At 41.6% G+C, this 22,813-nt stretch overlaps 1 protein-coding gene across 3 annotated transcripts in view; it reads right to left on the reverse strand.

Annotated features, from left to right (window-relative positions):
• Positions 1 to 22,813, reverse strand: part of TPP2 (tripeptidyl peptidase 2) — a 58,421-nt gene that overhangs the window by 11,333 nt on the left and 24,275 nt on the right. For 2 of the 3 annotated variants that reach the window (XM_075590754.1, XM_075590756.1), the window contains exons 19-24: positions 22,658 to 22,758; positions 18,748 to 18,844; positions 16,885 to 17,022; positions 13,581 to 13,825; positions 8,923 to 9,001; positions 5,559 to 5,597 (exon numbers count right to left, since the gene is read on the reverse strand). In XM_075590754.1, the coding sequence (XP_075446869.1) occupies positions 5,559 to 5,597; positions 8,923 to 9,001; positions 13,581 to 13,825; positions 16,885 to 17,022; positions 18,748 to 18,844; positions 22,658 to 22,758 (699 nt within the window). The remainder of the gene's footprint in view (positions 1 to 5,558; positions 5,598 to 8,922; positions 9,002 to 13,580; positions 13,826 to 16,884; positions 17,023 to 18,747; positions 18,845 to 22,657; positions 22,759 to 22,813) is intronic. The other variant, XM_075590755.1, reaches the window with a different exon arrangement.

The raw sequence follows: 22,813 nt of genomic DNA on the forward strand, positions 1-22,813 counted from the left end.
AGGTTAAGGTACACATTTTAGAAAATGTAACGAAGCCTCAGTCTACTGGATTTGCCAAAGGTTCTCATCGCCTCCCCCTTTGGGTGTTTAATCATGTGTATGGCAATTAAACATGGTATTAAGTAAACATGCCATTTAATGCAACAGGGAAAATATTGCATTACAAGAGCAAATGCTTAGTACCATGTATAAGTGTTGTATGCCACTATGCTTTTTCATTCAAATCTACAGTAGCTAAAAAAACCTGAACAGGGCAGTAGTAACAGGGCAGTAGTAACAGGGCAGTAGTAACAGGGCAGTAGTAACAGGGCAGTAGTAACAGGGCAGTAGTAACAGGGCAGTAGTAACAGGGCAGTAGTAACAGGGCAGTAGTAACAGGGCAGTAGTAACAGGGCAGTAGTAACAGGGCAGTAGTAACAGGGCAGTAGTAACAGGGCAGTAGTAACAGGGCAGTAGTAACAGGGCTAAATGGACACATCTTGGTGACATTAGAAAACACAAACATATGTATTGTAAATGATCAGTTATTTTAAGTTTTGCCGGAGAAAGTGTGGTTATTGTTCATCTTGTTTCCTCAAACACCAAAGGCTAAATAATGATATTCATGCATGCCGGCTATGAGTGGAATGGCACTGAACATACAGTCAAAAACAAACTATACATGGAATGTTTGGGAACAAGGTTTTATTTTCCGAGACGACTTCACAAAACCATGTAACATATCTAGTCTTATCCACTTTATTTTAAAGAGGAATCGATCACCATTATGTTACCTATGAAAGCCCTCATTGGGATTTATTCATATTAAAAAATGTGGACGTGCATTCTTTAAGTCCTAGTCTAACATAAAAAAAAACTATTTAAAAAGAAAAACTGCAGGTTTTTTTTGAATCTCTAGATTTTTTCACATTCTATAAAGATTTTTCCATAGAGAAAACAGTGACACTACGTTGATAGAAAAAAAAAATCCATCTGCTCTTTAGAGTTTACCCAACAAGCAGTTGGACTCCACCCCAAGAAGCATGTGCACGGCAGTCAGCTTGAGGGGGCCTGCACTATACTTATGCTTTCTGATGGGGTGGAGCTAGTTTGGGGCATTAGAGCGCCCCAAGTACAGTCCGCAACAAGCAACCAACAGGCCACGTTTTCTGGGCAATACATACATATACAAGTTGTCTTGGTGATGATTACAGCTAAGCCAAGTAACAAATTACAGAAATATTAAAAACCTGTCATGGTGGTTGCTCTCTAACTGAACTTAGGTGACCTAGCGTTAGAGCCTGGGAAAATGTAGGCAGGATTTTATTATATTGATGAAAAATGGAATATAAGAAATGTTTTCTAAATAGACAAATTGTATCATACTCTGAAAAGGGAATACATTTGTTTTTACTGGTCTTATTGTTAAAACTACATATCATGGGATGTGTGTGCCTGTGCAGGGAAAGCATAGCCACTGTACTAAAAAGCAACCCAGAAAGATGAATGCATAGTGTCTGGAGTCCTGATCATTTACACAGGAGTAAATGTTTCTTTTCCCCTCCAAGTGAACCACCCCCCCCCCCCCAAATCTATTCTTTTGCCACTTGCAGATTTCAATATGTAAAAGTAGACTGCCTAAACACCTCAAAACCCTTTTTGGGAAAAAAAATACATATATAAAAATGATGAAGATTATTTTCTTTCATCATTTGAGAGATGCAGCACTTCTTGAACAATTAGATTACAGTTTTTCTGAATTGGGACCTTGTTGGATGTTAGGCTGCACTTGAACCGATAAACATGCTATGTGTTATGCAACATCGCTCTTCCTTAAAATATTGATCTATAATAAACCATTATTTTCCTGCTCATGTTATCCAAAACATGATTAGAGTCCTCGCTCTAGTCCCATCTCCAGGTCATTACCAAGTTAAAGGGCAATACTGGGGCCGAATATTATAGTACACCACTTATAAAAGGTATGTTCTATTATTTACCATGCCAATGCCTATCCCTGAACTCATTTTCAAACTCGGGTAAGTCTGCTGCCAACTGGATAAATTAAATGTATTCAACAAAAATCTATTTGACATTGACCACCCCTTTTGAAAATAAGTCTAAACGGATCACATCTACTACACAACCCTCATCTTAATATCGCCACACATGTAGACCAACATGGTTAGTTTAGCATGACCCAAGTCACACAGAACCATGACAATTATAAGCATCAAAATGTGTTTTTTGGGTCATAACCCATGATTACAAATGGTTTATATGTTCCCACTGACCGATGTGAATTTAACGTACAGTACTTGTATAACCCTATGTAAGAAGGTTTAAGAAGCACTCGGCAGCACAAATTGGACTGAAAATACGCAGAGGTTGCAGTTCAGCTGCTAAAATTTCAGAGATCACCTTCAAACAGCCTTTTATTCAAAATCCATTAAAAACATTTGTGTAATATTTGATGATACTGCATTTTTTCTTTTAGTTTTACTCTATGTCCTTTGTAATGATTTGTTTAATGTCTTAAGATTCCTTGGGTTGCTGTAGCAACCATTTAGGAAACTACACCACTTCCTCTTTTGAAATATTCTACAATATTGCGTGACCTCACAGGACAAAGGATCGATAGGCAACTTAGATAATTACATGGTCGTTAAATTTAAGTAACTGCTGCATTTAATAACAATAATAAAAACGGGCAAGAGGCAATGCTGCTTTAATGCACATCAGTTAAGATCGGAATACTGCAAATGAAGCAAGATGTGTGCGTATACTATATACACAGCTATTCCATGTGCAAATAACGTTAGTTTCATCATGTGACTTCTACGTAGTCACACTATATGCATATTGAAGTGTAGAAATCATCAAGAAGCGCAAATCATGTGGAATAAAAAAAGAAGACAACAAACTGATGGTGCAGTATTGTGTGAATTCGGTGGAATAAATGGCTCAGTTATATGTTCAGAATACACACAAACATGTGAGGTAAGTGGGCATGAAAAGGTATCTTTAACCCGTGGGATGCAGCCAGGTATTCAGATAGGCACCACGCTTAAGATCAGGTACACTTTTACCAGGGGCCCTTAGGAATAAAAGGAACCGGACATAGTGCAGACTGTACACAGAAGTTTATAAAAGCAAGTAAAATCTAATCAACTCACATGGTAATGGAAATAAACAAGCGTATAGATCACAGTGTGGATCTCTGCAGACCGGATGAGTGGTGTCTCGACTGTTCCTCTGTTCTGGTATGCGTGTCACGGATGCGTCTCACCGAGGACCGGAAGTGACGTCATCCGCTTCCAGAGGTTCCGGTTTCGTCTTAGGGCATCACTCTACGCGTTTCACCTTGTAGGTTTCTTCAGGAGTGATATTGCATAGTGGGTAAGCAGTATAAAAACTCTAACCTCTACTCTCATAGGTGGGGAGTAAATTGGATAATTGAAAGACTTAATTGTAGTTGAGATGGCCAAAACTTGGCTAATTTGGACGATAGTTGGACAAATGCTATGTAAATTTTAATAAACATATCCATATATAAAACTAATTAAAAACAATATGTATACAATAAAAAATGGCATTAAATGGCCATAAATAAAAATACATTGGCTGTAATCAGAGTTAAATCTATTGCATTTTCCTTTTAATGTTACTAATGTGTTCTAATATTCTAGTTCTTAGGGGGCGGATAGTTTTCCCTATATATTGTAACCCACATACACATTCGATGAGATAAATAACAAAATTTGATCTACAATTGAGATGTTGTTGAATGTTATATTTTTTATGGCTTATATGTGATTCAAAGCTGTTAATGTCAGCTTTAGTATTAGTAACATTAAAAGGAAAATCTCAACACACAGTGTTTCTAATCATTTTTTATTGATGCACAACTCAGATCCCAAAGGGTTAACGTTCAAAGCTATTGAACAAGTCATGCCAAATTGGAGAGGTGGCAATAGGAACGTAGCCCTTCTTAAAAGAGAATCATTTTGGATGTTTGAGTTAAACACACTAGCACCTTCAGGTCTAAATGTAGAATTTGACCTCAAACCATTTTTATAACATTGATTACTATGGTTTTTGTATTGTCAACTAATCATGCTTCTCTGCTTTATTCTTTCTACTAGATTTGCGTCATGTACATATATTATTAGTTTTAGTGACAGTTTTTAATTGCTATTATGCATTTTAATATAGGTTTTTTGGGTCTTTGCATATGTCAGGTGCAATAGATTTAACTCTGATTACAGCCAATGTATTTTTATTTATGGCCATTTAATGCCATTTTTTATTGTATACATATGTTTTTAATTAGTTTTATATATGGATATGTTTATTAAAATTTACATAGCATTTGTCCAACTATCGTCTATATTAGCCAAGTTTTGGCCATCTCAACTACAATTAAGTCTTTCAATTATCCAATTTACTCCCCACCTATGAGAGTAGAGGTTAGAGTATTTATACTGCTTACCCACTATGCAATATCACTCCTGAAGAAACCTACAAGGTGAAACGCGTAGAGTGATGCCCTAAGACGAAACCGGAACCTCTGGAAGAGGATGACGTCATTTCCGGTCCTCGGTGAGACGCATCCGTGACACGCATACCAGAACAGAGGAACAGTCGAGACACCACTCATCCGGTCTGCAGAGATCCACACTGTGATCTATACGCTTGTTTATTTCCATTACCATGTGAGTTGATTGGATTTTACTTGCTTTTATAAACTTCTGTGTACAGTCTGCACTATGTCCGGTTCCTTTTATTCCTAAGGGCCCCTGGTAAAAGTGTACCTGATCTTAAGAGTGGTGCCTATCTGAATACCTGGCTGCATCCCACGGGTTAAAGATACCTTTACATGCCCACTTACCTCACATGTTTGTGAGTATTCTGAACATATAACTGAGCCATTTATTCCACCGAATTCACACAATACTGCACCATCAGTTTGTTGTCTTCTTTTTTATTCCACATGATTTGCGCTTCTTGATGATTTCTACACTTCACTTTGCCCACGTGGACTGAGAGCAGTCCTGCATCAAGCCACAGCGGCATACATCACGTGTTTGTATAAGTATCACTAATAATTATCTTATATTTACTGCACTGTGGGTTTATTTGATGTTTATTTAAACCTTATACACTGAGCGCCACTTTTTTGATAAGTTTTTGTATACACATTATATGCATATGACACTTCATGTCAGGATGTCTCCTTAATCATCACATGCAACATAAACTTGTTTATAAGTAGCTGCTCTGAACCTTAACACTGATGAGTGCATGTTTGCAACGGCTGTTGCATTTGTAATTCACTTACAAATAAGAACCAAACTAGTCCCCTCACAAAACAGTTATACATTGTACATTTTAAAAATGTATGATATACTGTAAGCTTTAATGAAAGGTATTACAAAATTAAATTGCTGCTACATGGCAATACATATTGAAGTGAATATGTTCCAAAATACAAATAAACAAAAATATATATTTTTTTTACAGTATATACAGTATAAATCTTATATGTAAAGTATGGTTCAATAACTGACATTCAGTACCTTTTTAAATTTTCCTTGTCTCTTTGCTGCAGACTGCCCCTGGGAGTTAGAACAACATACTGTAAGAAAACATGCACACTCTTCAAGCAATGGATACACCTTCTCAGTGATACGGGTTAGGCTTACTGAGACAGAGGTGCAACCAGTGTCTGCTCAAATATCATCAGGGCTGGCTGTCACTTTGTGATCGCCCATTTAAGAAAAGCAATAGGGCAACCCTTCAGCATTAAATTACCATATAGTTTTCCCAACTACTAAGCCTTTGAAAGGACAATGTAACAAAAACATTTATCTGGTTGCACCCCTGGTGTTACGTGCTAAACTAAACCATGTCATTTTCAATGTATTGCCCCCCAAAATGCAACAAAATACATAAAATGGAAGCTCTTCTACTTTTAATCTGTTTAAATAAGAAAAGAAAATGTAAGCAGAGAAGACATGCACTGAAACCTTTCCTAATGCCCCCCAAGCGCGTCCCTCAACCTACAAAGCCCCAAATCCCATTCATTACGTGGCCATCACCCAGGTGTGTAGCTTCTCCTAAGGCTGCGCTTAGTGCTGGCGACAGCGACGTCGCAGCAAAATAAATGCATTGCCGCCATTGCATGCGCTTAAATTAAGCGCGACGCGACGGCTTGGTCGCGATCGCTGGAAGTCATCTCTATTACATTTTTCCAGCGACCGTAGCCTGACGTCACTGTCGCTGGCACTATAAGCGCGGCCTAAAACAGTTCCTATACAGTTATGTGATGCTTTAGTTGGAATGCAAGGGGACAAAGTTCATTCGTACACATAGGCTGCCAGACTGATTTAGTGATCTCTACCTGGAATTAGGCTAAAACAGGAAGGTGAAAGATTGGTCTCTCCCACAAAATTGTGCTATCTTTTCTAGCTGAAGAAAATGTTATACAGTATTATGTAATAAGGAAAAACAACCTTTAATTTGAACAAGCAATGGGATATACTGTATACCATATGCCACATATCCTGGATCACATCCATCCTGACACTTGTTCTGTCTGTTGAGTGTATGGTACGTAATAAGTCTCCGCATTTCAAATTAAATTTAATTTACAATCGTAGCATACAAAATAAAGCTAAATATTCCAGTTGTGGATCCCCAACAATTGTAATTAATCCCAACAGGAACAGTTTAGAACGGTTCCATTAAGACAATTATACACAGGCTATAAAACCCAACTATGTCTACGAGTATTTAGACAAATATACAGCAGGTGTTCTTCAGTATACATCAAAGCAGCCTCTTGCCTGAAAGCGATACAGGTCTAGAAAACTCTACTTTGCTGAAATATTTTTCTCCCACACAAAAAAACCTTATTTTCACAGTTACGAAATACCACAGGGAGTTGCATTTAATTTGCTTTAATGCCATTTAGTTTAGGAGTATGGCACCAGTATATATATATATATCCATCTACTGTATCATTAGAGAATAAATATTATATAAACCTTTCTTTCTAAAATAAAGTTCAAAGATCTGATCCATTATCAGAAGTAATATTTCCTGAAATCAGACACAACACCACTAGTTTATCACTTCCACCAGTCTACACATATACATACATATAGTGCGGATGTTCTAAAAGCATGCAAAATTTTGAAATTATCAGTTTAAAGTCTTTAAATTAATCTAAAATTACATTTCAATAAGCTTATGGTCCTTCTATTCCTAAATGTTGTCCGATTCGTCCCCTTTGGAAAACTAGTTCAAGAGCCCTGATTTATAGGAAACATAAGGGGTAAGTAAGGAGTAATTTAACTCTCGTATGCATGCAAAATATCCCAAATGTAACCCTAATGAACCAAGACAGGCATTCAACAGGTTAATTTAGTCTCAAATGTACACATCTGTTGCAAAATCTCAAAACCAGTATTTCAAATGGATTAGCTACTGCATAATTCGCAATGGGTAACTAGAACGAGACAACACTAGCAAGCGTTCCCTGGCCTACAGTGCCCTTAATGACAAGTGCTCACTGTATAATGCCCAACATGTTTCCTATGCAGAGAGCCATGCACCCAAATACAGCAAATGAGACAAGACAAACGGTTATTGCAGCTGCATGCATGACACCCAAGCACATTATGCTGCTAGCAGGGCCCGCAGTACCAGGAGTCTGTAGATGAAAGATCCCACCAGTTGAGAATTCCACAAGTCCCCCCTGACACATCATGTAGGCAATGCATGATATAACTAGCACGACAGCAGCAATTTGTTTTATGGATGTTTGGGTATCCAAATAAAAAAGAGCTTTCCCAAGGGGCACATGAAAGCGACTGTATTGAAATCTACCCAAACGCCAAACATTTGTCCATGTAACTTGCTCTTTTAGGCGGTCGGGGTGGTGTGCTGGGGGGGAGAATGCAACTAACCAGAAGGTAAAGCATTTACTTCCGGTGTAAAGATGGGTAAGATTATATTATTATGTTTGGGTCCTTATAATTCTATCCACATCTGGTAATTACAGTATTTACCCTGTACCTTTTTTTAATCTAAAGAGTCTGGATCAACAATTTGCCTGTATATACAACAGAATTCAAACAGTTTTATTATAAAAGAGATTTGGTTACCAGGGAGACACTAAATGTTTATAAATGTATAAATACTTGTTTGATTTTTTTAAAAACATTAAATTACTTATATTTAAGCCATTAAACAGGCTCATGTTGGTTGTAAAAACTGGAATGCCTCCAATTCTCCATCCCCCCCCTCCCCCACCCCCACCCTCTCATATTTCAGCATTTCAAAGACATTTCATTGAAACATTTAGAAGTTAGGGATCATAAAAGTGACTGGTGTTTTTGCCTCAACAAATGTAATTGTATTCTAACGAGATACAAAATAAATGCCTACAGTTCCTGAATACCCACAATGTGTGTGAACTTTGGAAAAGGAAGACGATTGCAGGGTCTAAACAGTAATGTGCTGTACTTGACGTTGGTCTGCCTGGCAACATGGAAGTAAGGTCTTGCAGTCATTTGACGGCATCAGACAGATACCCTGGACTCTAGTTGAAATTAATTCTATTCTGTTCTGAACAAAAATATTGTGTTCGCGCGTTCCAGGATGAATCAACATGTGAAACTCCAAACAAAAATGCAAACGGAAACAAAAAATGGAAAGCATTTTCTTGTAAACTTTTCCATGTGACAATATAAAATATATTTTTATAGCACCTTGCCAGTTTTACCAAAACATAACTACACAGAATGGCGACTTGCCTGTAACAAAGGAATATCTTTTTTGGAGGGAGCCATCCAATTTTTGAAATAAGCCTCACCGTTCTAAATCAATGCATACATGTGTAATAGGCTAATACATAGAGGCTAAAAAAATACTCACAGCTTTCTTTCCCAGTTCTGTTTTGGACAGCGTCAGTGTGCCAACAAGATAGCAGCCTGGCCCGGCACCTTTTGGTATTCTGTTGACGGAGACAAAGAAAGGAGTTAAGTATCCATAAAAAAAAATTTGTATGAGCGAGCAAAGCCATCAACTGCACATTGTGGCTACTTTGGATGCGATTTATTATTATTTTAAATGTGTTCTCTCTCTCCACAGCTCAGAAACGTTGAATGATTCTGACGAAATTTTGAGGGTACTCTTCTGCCATCCTAACTTCGATCTACAAATGCAGCGGCCGTTTGCCGATTATTTACCAGGATGAATCATGCACTATAGTGTGTTGTGGTCCGAGAAAGTCACCTGCAGACTAAATGGCCCATCAGATTAACACAGCAGGGCTCCCTCCTGTGTTAATCATACCGGGGTCTACCTGTCTGTAAGAGACGCGCAGTAAGAGATAGGCTGACTCAGTCACTAACTGTGCGCCTCTAACAGGTGATCGCAGGGTTTTTATTTAAATTGTAACACTACAGTATTGTAACAGGGGTTCTCAGGAGCTGAACCGCATTGATCTCAGTCCTGTATCTCAGGAAGTAGGGGGTGCCCGAGGCTGAAATCAACTTTGTACAGCTCAGAAGACCCCCTGCTCCCACACACTAGTATCAAACACCCCCCCCCCCCCCCTCCCCTCCCCACAGAAAAAAACATTACCTTAGTGTATAGCTGCTAAGGTAATGAAGCTGCGTACATTTTATTTCTATTCCTAGTGTGTGTGAGCAGGGGGTTCTGAGCTGAACAAAGTTGATTTCAGCCTTTGGGACGCCCCGCTCCCCGAAATAAAGGGCCCCGTTATCCCCGCAATGGTAAAGGCCTCAGGTCACGTGACGGAGATTTTTACACGGCGGGGATACCGGCACTCCATAACGGGGTCTGTATCTCGGGAAGCAGGGGGGTCCCAAGGCTGAAATCAATGCGGTTCAGCTCAGGGGACCCCCTGCTCAAGCACACTATGAATAAAAATAAAATGTAAGCAGCTTCATTACCATAGCAGCTATCCGCTAAAGTAATGATTTTTATTTGGGGGGGGGAGGGGAATGTTTGATACAAGTGTGCGGGGGCAGATACAGGCCCTGTTATGGGGTTCCGGCATCCCTCTGCTTTGTTTAGAGCCCACGTGGTTATTGAAAAATTAAACGTTACAGGTCATGGACTGGATTCTTGATACAAAACATTACATGCATTATTTCTCAACTTGTACTACATTTTCAAACAATTTGCTTGAAATGTTTCAGTGAAATTAAATATTTAAAATTAATAATCTGGTAACCACAGTAACAGTGTACAACAGCCTGTAGATTTACTTTGACTATGTGGTAGTGATAATTCATTTCACAATAGGTATTTTCACGATATCCACGTCAGTAGAACTGTTCAGACATCAAGGGTTCGCCACATTTTTGAGAATAATGCGTTGTATGTGGTTTTTCAACTTTCGGAAAGTGTTGAAAATGAGATTATCCTTGATACATGGAAGTGTTTTGCAGTTTATTATTAAATTAAACGTATTTATTGTCGTAATAATGTGAGTGTTGAAGTGGTATAGCTCAAACCAATTATAGCGCGGTCCTTGTGGTCCGAAGAAGCACATTGCGTTATAAGCAGATCGCGGTACTGTATTAGCACATACTAGTTCTGTTGGGAGGCTATTCCATGAATTCACCACCCTATCTGTGAAGTACTTGCGCAGATTTCACCTCAGCCCGACCCCCTTCAGCTTTAGCACATACCCCTTGTTCTATCTAGCACTCCTTTCTCGGAAACATGCTTCCCTCGTGAACTTTGTTGAAATCTTTTATGTATTTGAAGGTCTCAAACAGGTCAATTCTACTCTCCAAGCTTTAGACTACGTCCTCGCACACGCTCACCTGCGCTCGGGTAAATAAAAAAAAATCATCTAACTTTTCAGCGCGCTCAACTATCTGCAATGCAGGACACCCGGCACTCATGCTTGGGGTGCTCTCCAAGCAGGCGCATGCTCAGCGCTATTAGCCCGGCTATTAGCCCGTCCATTAGCCCGTCCATTAGCCCGTCCTGATGAGTTGAGGGTATAAACCCATACACCATTTTAGTAGCCCTTATTTGAACTTTCTAATTTGTTTATATCCTTCCAGTGACCATGTCTCAAAAATTAAACCGTCTCAAAACTATTCAAGTGCCCTCTTACCAAATCTCAGTAGGAAGCTTTTGCATGCCTCTTATTCAAGCATTTTTTCAAATATGAAAAAAAATTACATAAACACTTGCAATTTAGAAAAATAAATATGGTCTTCTGGAATAAGACTAACTTTTTTTTTTTTATATTAAGCACTCCATCCTGTAAATGCCAAAAAATAATTGGCGTTAAATATGGCATGTGCACATACTGACAAGCTTCATTAGTTCTCTAACTGCTTTTCATTTTTTTGCATTTACAGGATGACGTGCTTAATATAATAATATACTTAATATAAAACACATTAACAATGAAACCAACTTGTCTTCTGCCCGTGAATGATGCAGTATGGGCACGCTGGGCGCATTGATTTGCATGGGTACCTGAGGGTTAAAAAAAAGCCATATACAGATACAAAGACCTTCTGCCAGCAGGGATCAGCCGAGAAGCAACACTACAACCCAGAGAGGGATATACTGTGGAGCCCGGCGACATCTCCTTTCTATGCTTGAAAATATCGGTCGCTTGTAAGTTTTAAATCTCATGCACCCATTGTCTAATTAAATTGTATTACACTATTTTGTTTTTCCCTTTTATTTTTTGTCAAGGAAGATACCAGAGGGCACTTCCTCATCTACAACCTATGTCATTACATGCTGAGGCGAGAATACCAGCTCATGATATTAGAAATTCCATGTGAGTGTGTCTCTACCCTAAAAGTGTGTTCAATATCATTCTTCCCCTGTTTTCCCCTACCACCCCTCCCTTCCCACTCTAAAAATAAGAAGTGTGTATAACTTGGAGTTGTTTTTTATTGTGGCCCTCCCCTTTCTCTTCTATTTTTCACGTAACATACGTCGTGGAGCTGGGAGCAGAGTGACGCGCCCGAGGACATTTCCCCTTTTGTACCTGAGGGTTATAGTTCTAAAAATATTAAAATAATATCTAGTTTAATGGAATCTGACTATATGAATTAAATATAAATGGGTCATCCATTTACTCTTATGGGTTTTCTATAGTTTACCATCTATAACATAGGTACCCGTGCATATATGAACACTTCAAACAATTTTCCCATATAATACCTTCATTGCAGTTATGTAAAATAAGAAAAACATACATATTCTTTTCTCACTCTATGTATTGTCTAATAAGCTCAACACGTTTTGATTATTTTGAGAATAATGTTTACTTTTTATTTAAGTTGAGTTTCTTTAAACATGTTGTAATGACATGACAATGTGTGTAAATATGCTCATAAGTTTTTGTGTTAGAAACATGTCTTTAGGCAAATTATTCTTCGTTTTATCACATTTTATCTTTTAGTTCTTTTTGTATATAGACTTGTGCTCATCGGGTTCAGATATTTGTTATGTTTTTAAACGTTGGTTAATAAAGTTGGGTAATTTTGAAGCTCTGTCGGTGCGCCCTGACGTCACCATGCCCACGTCCCTCTGGACGTTTTCAGGAAGTGGACGGGATTGGCGATAATGGCGCGCACTGCAGGTATTTAAGCAACCCGGTGAGTACTCAGCTTTAGTCACCTAGATAAAGAGCTTGCGCTCAAAACGCGTTGGTGGAGGGGTTCTTTGCCCCATTATGCTGTTTTTTTTAAAAGGATCCAATAAATTGCTTTTTTATAGGTAGTACTCTGCTTGACCTCATTAATTTTTCTACCTCTGGTGCAAGTAGTGCTTTGTTTTCTTACCTATCCTACCTGCGAGCTTTCGAGAGACACTGATCTCTTCTAGCGATGGTAGATTTGAATAAAGCAAGCAAGGTTTAACTTGAAAATAGTGCATGTAAGATTATCTGTGACTGAAACCTAACACCCCTGTGTAGTATGCGATTTATGACTTGAGGTGTTAAATAGTCCCTGAATGTTAGTGATGTTAGTGTGTGTATGTAAATATTAATTTGTAAAGTGTATATAGCACTTTACAAAAAGTTGTGTGTTGAGTGGGAGTGTATATCAATGGTGTGGGTAGGTATGGAAATGTAAGAGGCTGTAGCATTACTAAAAAAGTGTGTATAGATACGACGTGGACCGTATCCAGCCATATAGGGATGGAATTACATAGAGTACTAGTATGTGTAAGAGACAGCTGTGTGCATACATATAGCGCAGTATGTATAGACATGGCCTTTAGCACTCATGGGAAGAGAGTAATCTCGTGTCAGTAGTGACTCATAAAACTTCGGTCTCGGTATTGAAGCTCGTTTAACTCTGTACCGATACCTCTACATTCATACAATACGTACGATCTTCCTAGCCAGGTATTGCAGCAGAATGGATCTATGAACATTTGTAACTCTTTTTAAGTCTCCGTTTATTTAACTACAATTAATTGCGCAGATTAGTCTGGTAGTCTGAAGATCAAGCTGCATTTATAATGTGGAAATGCAGCCACATTATTACATTATTTACCAAAATAAAGTTACTTACTTGTCATCAGGCAGCATAGTAACAAAGAAGGGCTGACTATGCTTTGGTGGTATTGTTGTACTGTTTGCCTTTTTCTTTCCCAAAAGAGCAACGCTGTGGCTTTCATATATATCTAGACTCAAAGCAGTGGACATTCTGTGAGAAACCACAAATGGCAGATCTTTCAGACGCTCTAATTCACTTATCTGCTCGTGACGGATCTGCATTCGGATGGTGTAATCCCCCTTTTCCAGTTTCACTGAATACTGAAATTAAAAGACAAACTAAAATGATTCCTTATCTTTATTCCCCAGATTCACTTGCAAGCTATAGAGTCATCTCTATCCAATTATGTCCCTTCGTAATGCTTTTATAAGAAAATAAAATGGAGAGAAATGTAAACTCTTCTGATAAAACAATTTAATAACATAACAAACGTAACAATTTAATAACATAACAAACGTAAAAGTATCACAAAAACAAAACATAGCTCATATCTATGTATGAAAAAAGGGTACCACTAAACAAACATGTTAAACTAAATGCTTTGCAGTCTTCCGTGTCTATTTATCAAGGTAACTTTGGGGGAAAAAAACTGTGGCAAAAGAAATCATTGTTTGTCGATATACTGCATCAAGGTACGCTGCTCTAACTTAACACAATGTGCTTCAGTTTGTGAATTGGCAAATATCAACACCAGCCAAGAAAGATTTGCACTACACATACTATAATGCAATGCAACAGTATATGACTTTGCACGTCGTTGAATCTCCATGCCCTGGTCTGATGTGGCTTCCACATAATCGTAAACCTCTAGACAATACTGCAATGCATCAAAGGAGACATTACTGTGACTTGGCACAGATTGTCTTAAAGTTATAACGACAGGAAAGTACCAATCACCTTAAGTAGATAGTTATGTCACTTCTAATACAATATTCTGATAGCGAGTGAATCCTTTAACCGTTTTTGTAAAGTCTGCATGGTAAAAACAGAACTTTTACTCACTGATCATTTATTTTCTCCTGGTCCCTCCATGGCAACGCATTACACGAGAGATTAGGCTCCACCAATCTGAAGGTAGGACACCGACTCGTAACCTGTTCGCAGCCTTGTGAACCCATCTCTATGCCTGCTTCATGTCAGTTGTACATATATTACATACACAACCAAAGAAAACGAAAAGGATAATATAACGAAGACAGAAATGTACTGCAAAATCTACGCAAGAAAAAAGACAGGTGTTTGTAGTGTCTGAAAACCAGGCACACGCTGCAGTGGAGGGACCAGGAAAAAATTAAATTATTGTTGAGTAAAACTTCCGTTCTCTCCTGTCCCTCCATGTCAACGCATTTCGGGGTAAAGCAGTCACCTTCCACCCCAAAAAGAGAAATTGGCAGTGCGTTCCCTGACGCTTAAGGCCCGGGCCATAGAGGGGTGGGGAGAGCGAAGGCGCGCTAACGCTGAGGCTCGCCTGCTTCAGTCAGCGCGATTGCACGGACTTGCAGGCGAGCCAGCATGCGCGAAGGGAGCCGGGGGGGAGGTGGTTGGAGGCGGGGCAGTGACGTCGCTGGGCCAATCGCCTGCAACGCACTGACGTCAATGTCACGGCGCCGTGACGTTGACGCTGCTTAAGGCTGATTGGATGTTTTCAGCCGACAGCGCGCTGAAAAACAGCTTGGCGCTCGGCTGAAAACTCCAAAGCCTGAGCACGCCTGCGGACGCTCGTGTGAGCCCCCTCAAGGCATCCTCATTGAGGATGCAGGGGCTCAGCGCTGAGCGTCCGCACGCCTCAGCGCTGTTTGTCCATCTATGGATGCAGCCTTATACACCTGAAGAGAGGCTTCTTATCCATATGGCTATGGCTTTCTTGAATGCTGGTTTTTCTCGTTTGTTGCCCTGTAAAGTAGAACAACTTCTGGATCTTCTAAGAGACACAATTTTGGAGATATTGAGGGTTTGGACATAAAGATATGACCACTATTTCAAGGTTAACATGAAATTATTTTTGAGCAAAAATGTGGAAGTGTTCTGAAGCCAACTTTAACCTGGTAGAAAATGCAAAAAGGGAGGGGGAGGGTGTGGCATAGGATAGTGCTCCAAGTAAGCGCACTTCTGGCTGATTTTACTGCCGTGAGAAATATAGCTTTCAATGTTAACCATCTGACTGGTATTCAATGAACAGGTTCCAAAGGTGTTTCTGAAGTACTAGATTTAAATACCACAGAGACACTGGATCTATGATTCTCAGTCTTTTTCTGGTTGCCTTTAAGAATTGCTGAATATACTTTTGGTTTGCAATATTATCCTGAAAGACAGCGTGCTGCCACTCGGACTTTAAGAGATTAGTGACACACCCTTAGTGAAACACTCCTGAAGAAAATGTAAGATGTTCGAGATTGATGCAAATTGTGGGTTCACGTTATTGGTGATGCACCAGGATTAGAAATCTGACCAAATTATATAATATTTTGGATGTTAAATCTGCTTTCTAGCCTTGATCAGCCGGTCTCAAACTTACGAAAAATCTTGTCTTAGGATCTCCCTTTCAGACTCCAAGCTGTAACGTGAAACATTTGTAAGTTTGGGTGGTTGATTGGTCCCTGTGTGAGAAGGCCAGCGAGGTGGCCAAGGGAAGCCCACAGACATTTCTTATAGCTCTCTTCTGGATCTGGATCTCTTCAGGATCTTCTTGGCCACTCCGTGGCCATTAGTATAGTATTTATGCCCTCGGCTTTGAGTCTCTGCAACGTCCTATGAATCAGGAATAGCCATTAAAACCAATGGCAACTGTCACTTTCTGGCTAAAGCATTTACTGCTGATGCCTGGTGGTCACAGCAGATTGAGTGGTAAAATGGCTATAGCAGGGACGACGAGTGTGGGCTCTCTGCTTCTGACTTCAAAGGCAATAAAGGTACGTGACCCAATTCTGTGGATAGTGGTGGGGAGGAGGAGAGCCTGCCCTCTCTGTACCCAGTTGGATGCATGGTTCTGCTGTGATGACACCTCAGACCGATAGACAGGTCATCAGAGCAGTTCCTAGGGCGTCGGTAGGGCGGCGTGATGGCGGACCGTGGTTGAACTCCCCACCAAAGGAAAAGAGGGACTCTTAAAAAAAAATAGTCCTCTTATAGCGCAAGACAGACCTGAAGCAGGCATAGAAGGGGCTTCTAAGGTTGTGAACAAAACCAGAAGTCTGTGTTCTACCTTTAGTCGGGAGAAGGCTATTATCATGTAATACGCTACCATGGAGCGACAGGAGAGAACATATACAGTAAGTAAAGTCCCATTCTGTATGTAATGGAAGTGTGACCAAATCAGTACCTGGTGTGGGTAGGCATCTCCTGAGCCCATCTGTCTTTTGTTCTGGTCAAAGATGATCCAAAGCTGGCTGTCAAATTCAGATTCATATAACAATTCACAGAGTAAAGGACAGCTGGGAGTCACTTCTCCACTTTTTGGCTAGGAGACAACAAAATAACCACATTTCAGTTAATATCTTTCACAGAAATGCTATTTTTATGCAGTTTGTGTTGACGTCTCGTCACATGACATGGGATAAGCACCAAACACTGTTAGAAAGTCTTTCTAAAAAACAAACAAAAAAAGTATGCTCTACTACAGGGGTGCACAAACCTTTTTGCTTTGGTTTGCTTGCTCTCCCTCCTGCTCGCACGAGCACCCCGCGGGGAAGAGGTCCTCTGTAAGCAAGTGCCTCTCCCCCCCCCCCCCCCCCACCCCACCGGCACCCAGTTTGCCTGGAAGACAAACATTTTTTCTAGATAATCTACACAACACATCTTTCAAACTATATTTATGGTTCTGGTTGAACTGAAAGATCCCCCATTTGTTTGTCCAACGTATATACTTAAAGCTGCAGTTCAGTCAATATCCTGCATGTGTGTTTTTTTTAATAAATCAATTCTGTAGTAAGAAAAAATACTTTTAGCATTTTCTGTTTTTAAAAAAAAAACTTTGAAAGACCAATTTTCTTGTATTCTATTTTAACAGCCATTTGCTAAGGCACTGCCCCTTCATGTCCTGTCACAAGCTCTGGCACACCCCTCTGTCAGCCCTGCCCTCCCTCTAGCACATGTCAATGCAGGATTGCTCATGAATATTCATGAGCTTCCACTGACAGACAAGCAGAATATAAACAGATCCCTTCACTAATTATGTCACCATATTTCGACCTATCAATACATGGGAGAACGAATTGACTGGCAGCTATACAGTTCTTTAGGTAATTAGAGATTGCACACATAAAACTATTGAAGTAAAAAAATAAATAATAAAAAAAAAACTCAGCTGCAGCTTTAAGTCCTTTAGTCTTGGTCCAGAAGGATTTTAATGCACTCTGCTCAGTGAGCTGCCTTTCTAATGAATCTACTTTCATGGACAACGTTGCAGACAATTACATCATATGATGTAAAAATGCTTCGACATTCACCTGAGCAATCCATTTCCCTGCAGCTGCCTCTCACTGCATTGCTACGCCAGTGAAAACATAAGTCAATTTATTTTTGAGTGAAAATCAAATTGGCGATTTGGCTTTTAAAAACATACATCACACAGCTAAAACATAGTCATTATCTATACACATTACTGTGGCAAATGACATCTACAGTTTGTTTCATAAATTAGATTAGCTGTAAATTGCAACATTAAAGGGACCAATATTAGTTCTTCATATATGAAATAGTAGTGTACAGAGCTTTGAAAACATCATAGGCTTCTTCTCCAAGTATACATACCACTTCCTGTTTTACCATTTTAAATGCATACCCACCATCACCAAAATAAGAAACCTGCGGGGATTCACAAAGCTCTATTATGAACTGTTATGTTGGTCCCCTGAAAGGTACCACAACTTATAAGTAATATTACATGAGGTGCATGAGAATTATGCCAGGTAATGTTAGGACCTGCAGATTGGGCATGCCGTGAAGTGGCTGCAGGCTTATAACCTTTTGGCCAAAGGGTTTAACTAAATGACCCTTTTTCATGAGCAGATAAGCACTGAGGTATTGCACTATATGTTGTGTCATTTTGTATGATGCACAGGCCGTACTGTTTTTGTTTATAATTAATATTTATTTCTCCAGGACCAATACAGCTACTAGAACTTTGAACAACATTCTGTAAATTGAACACAATGTATTTCCCAGGTCAACAATTGACACTCACCTGGTGAAAGTTGTAGGTTAAAATGGTCTCATATAATTGTCGATTATTTGGCAAAATATCACGGGATCCTAGAGGTCTTGTTTTGGCACTGACAGGCCTGCAATAAAAAAAAAAAAAAAAAAATTATCCTTCAGCAGATGTTTAACCATCAACTGTTCTGTCTTATTTTTAGCCAAGATAATTTAACAAAATTAAAAAACACAACTGTTGTATGCCATTGCATACAAAGAAAAAAATGAAGCACATTAACTTATTTTTCCATCTTGAGAAGTGAAATATTACATATTTAAGATTTTATTAGACAATGCCAGGCAACCGCATAAACTGGAAGTTCTGAGATGAAGACTTGGCCTTCTGAATTGGCATTGGTGACGACACTATAGCTGTTATCACGGCTTCCACATGGCCAACAATTCAGTGTAAATGGCACATGCAACGCTAAATTAGTGTACAGACATTAGATTTAAAAAAAAAAGCTGTGTGTGCTGTGCACGCGCATAGTAAGTGAAACTTCTTTGACTTTTGTCACAGAAATTGTATTTGTGTTGGTGTTGGTGATGTTTTAATTAAAAATCAAAATACAATCTCAATGACAAAACGCAAATAAATTTGACTTAGAATGCGCATGCTCGGCACACATCCCCTGTATTAGCTATTTGCACCAAGTGTGAATTCCGCGTGTGACAGTGTGCGTGTGACTGAGAGTGTGCGTGTGACTGAGAGTGTGCGTGTGACTGAGAGTGCGCGTGTGATTGAGAGTGTGCGTGTGACTGAGAGTGTGCGTGTGACTGAGAGTGTGCGTGTGACTGAGCGTGTGCGTGTGACTGTGCGTGTGACTATGCGTGTGACTATGCGTGTGCGTGTGACTGTGCGTGTGACTATGCATGTGCGTGTGACTGTGCGTGTGCGTCTGACTGTGAGTGTGACTGAGTGCGTCTGACTGTGAGTGTGAGTGTGACTGAGTGTACTTGTGACTGTGCGTGTGAGTGTGACTGAGTGTGCGTGTGACTGTGAGTGTGTGTGGGTGTCTGGGGGGTCAGTGTGTGGGGGTCTGGGGGGGTCAGTCAGTGTGTGTGGGGCTCTGGGGGGGTCAGTGTGTGTGGGGGTCTGGGGGGGTCAGGCAGTGTGTGTGGGGGTCTGGGGGGGTCAGGCAGTGTGTGTGGGGGTCTGTCAGTGTGTGTGTGGGGGTCTGGGGGGTTCAGTCAGTGTGTGTGGGGGTCTGGGGGGTTCAGTCAGTGTGTGTGGGGGTCGGGGGGGTTCAGTCAGTGTGTGTGGGGGTCTGGGGGGTTCAGTCAGTGTGTGTGGGGGTCTAGGGGGGTCAGTCAGTGTGTGTGGGGGCCTGGGGGGGTCAGTCAGTGTGTGTGGGGGTCTGGGGGGGGGTCAGTCAGTGTGTGTGGGGGTCTGGGGGGGTCAGTCAGTGTGTGTGGGGGTCTGGGGGGTTCAGTCAGTGTGTGTGGGTCTCTGGGGGGCCAGTCAGTGTGTGTGGGGGTCTGGGGTGGTCAGTCAGTGTGTTTGGGGGTCTGGGGGGGTCAGTCAGTGTGTGTGGGGGTCTGGGGGGGTCAGGCAGTGTGTGTGGGGGTCTGTCAGTGTGTGTGGGGGTCTGGGGGGTTCAGTCAGTGTGTGTGGGGGTCTGGGGGATTCAGTCAGTGTGTGTGGGGGTCTGGGGGGTTAGTCAGTGTGTGTGGGGGTCTGGGGGGGTCAGTCAGTGTGTGTGGGGGTCTGGGGGGGTCAGTCAGTGTGTGTGGGGGTCTTGGGGGGTCAGTCAGTGTGTGTGGGGGTCTGGGGGGGTCAGTCAGTGTGTGTGGGGGTCTGGGGGGGTCAGTCAGTGTGTTTGGGGGTCTGGGGGGATCTGTCAGTGTGTGGGGGGGTCCGGGGGGGGGTCAGTCAGTGTGTGGGGGGGTCCGTCAGTGTGTGGGGGGTCCGGGGGGGTCCGTCAGTGTGTGGGGGGTCCGGGGGGGTCCGCGCGGGTTGCGCCCGGGTTTTTGTACCACCGCTTCCTGGGGGGGCCGCAAACGCCCGCGTCACTGGAGGGCTGAATGGCGCCGCTGCCAGCCGCTTCTGCGCATGCGCGGCATGGCAGCGGTAGTGGAAGTTAGGCGGGCACATGTGTGGGCTGGGAGGGAGGTCCCATTCGGGTTAGGAAAGGGGGGGGGGGGGGGGGGGGCTGTCCCGGTCGGGCGGTCTCTGCTGTCCCGGTCGGGCGGTCTCTGCTGTCCCGGGCAGCAGGCGGGGAACGGCAACACATGTTTACAGCCGTGGCAGCGGGCGGGAAACGGCGCCGCTGCCAACCGCTTCTGCGCATGCGTGGCTTTGCTCCAGTCCCCATGATTACTGAGCATGCGCGGCTTGGCAGCGGATGTGCGGGGGGAATGGCGGCCGTTAGGAGCGGCGCCGGCGGCTACCGCCGCCGCCGCCGCATATGTCATCAGCCATGTGGGGGGAGCAGCGGCCGTTAGGAGCGACGCCGGCGGCTATCGCCGCCGCCGCCGCATCTGATTTGTGGAGCGGGTGTGATGTCAGTGTTGGGGTCGGGCTGAGCCAGAACACAGCCCGGCCTCAACTGCCAGCACTGACGTCACATCCGTTTCATTTCTGTCTCCACAATTCTTTTTTGCCCCATCACGAATGAGGCGCCACTAAGGAAGTTTCACTTCAAAAAAAAAATTGTTCTTGCGTCATTTTATTTTTTATAATCCGTGGCTCAGTTCTAACACGTTTGCAATATTACTTGTCTAAAATATCAAGCAGTCAACATGGAATTAGTGCAGTCGAAAGTTAGGTAAAGTCCAAAAAAAAACATTAGCACTAAGGGGCTTATTCTATATCAGAATTTTCGGCCCAAAATTTACTCATCTGCTCATATGGAATGTGCACCTAAACAAAAAACAAAATTAAGGAGCACTATATGCTCAGAGGTCAAGATACTAACATTATAGGAGTTTAAAGCAGCAGAACAGGTTTATTTTTTTTAATTTGGTGGTAAGCAGGGGGTCTCTGGAGCTGTACCGCATTAATTTCAGCTTTGGGGAGCCCCCGTTCCCAGAGATCCTTCCCTCCAAAGTGGGTGCTGATAGCAGCTCTGCAGGTTTAATGCTCCTGGTCACTTGGGTCAATAGGAAGCCCGCAAGGGATGACGTCAACCATTTTGATAGCCCCCTCCGCACAGCCGAAGCTGCTACCGGCACCCCCTAAGGAGCTAAATATCTCGGGAAGCAGTGGGTCCAGTAGCCGAAATTAAAGCATTCAGTTCCAGAGGAGATCCCCTACTTCCAAACTGTAACAAAAAAAAGACAGAAAAGCAGGATCGCCACTTCTGGGGGGAGTTGCTGCTTTAAAGAAAGCATGGCAATTACATTCCCACAGTGCTCGATAGTGGGAGCATTCTCTACTCCTGCATTGCTTCTTTAAAAGGCATAAGCCAACACATACATTATTTGAGCCCTGTTATGAAAGCCCGGCAAACTGCAAGTACTGAATTATTTTTAAACAACCGTCAATCCCAATAACATACAGATGTAGCAGCGCTTCCTGTTTTCGGAGCCGCGCATGTTCCTGTGACCACGCCAGGAGGATTAACGCTGCGGGAGTCCTATTAAATGGAATAAACCCCTGCAGCGCCTTCCACCGCTCTGCATGTTCGCTGACTTCCGGTCGCTGCACCGCAAACAGGAAGAGCTGCTACATCTGTATGCACCATTTTATTTTTAACCTCACGGTTTATTGACGAAGAAGTCTCCTGCACTTTTTTGATTTTAATCTCTAGCGTTGAACTTTTAGACTGCACTGGGGTGAGCGCCATTTTAACCTGAAGCATTAGATTTAAAAGAAACAAAAAAAAAAAATACAGAAAACCACAGTTGGGAAGGGCAAGAAGAGCGCTCTTAAAGAGCTTAAAAAACAAGTATAATACCTTACGGTTTGCACCCAATTTTTCAAACTGATGGACGGAGACAGATCTTCATACTTCAATGTAGACCGCACATCAAACCGAGCAATCCCTTCTGATGCATGCTATAAAATAATAAAAAAACAATATAGAAATAAGAAATAATCTTTAAAACCACAG

This window comes from Ascaphus truei, chromosome 3 (genome assembly GCF_040206685.1).
Source record: "Ascaphus truei isolate aAscTru1 chromosome 3, aAscTru1.hap1, whole genome shotgun sequence".
Classification (NCBI taxonomy): Eukaryota; Metazoa; Chordata; class Amphibia; order Anura; family Ascaphidae; genus Ascaphus; species Ascaphus truei.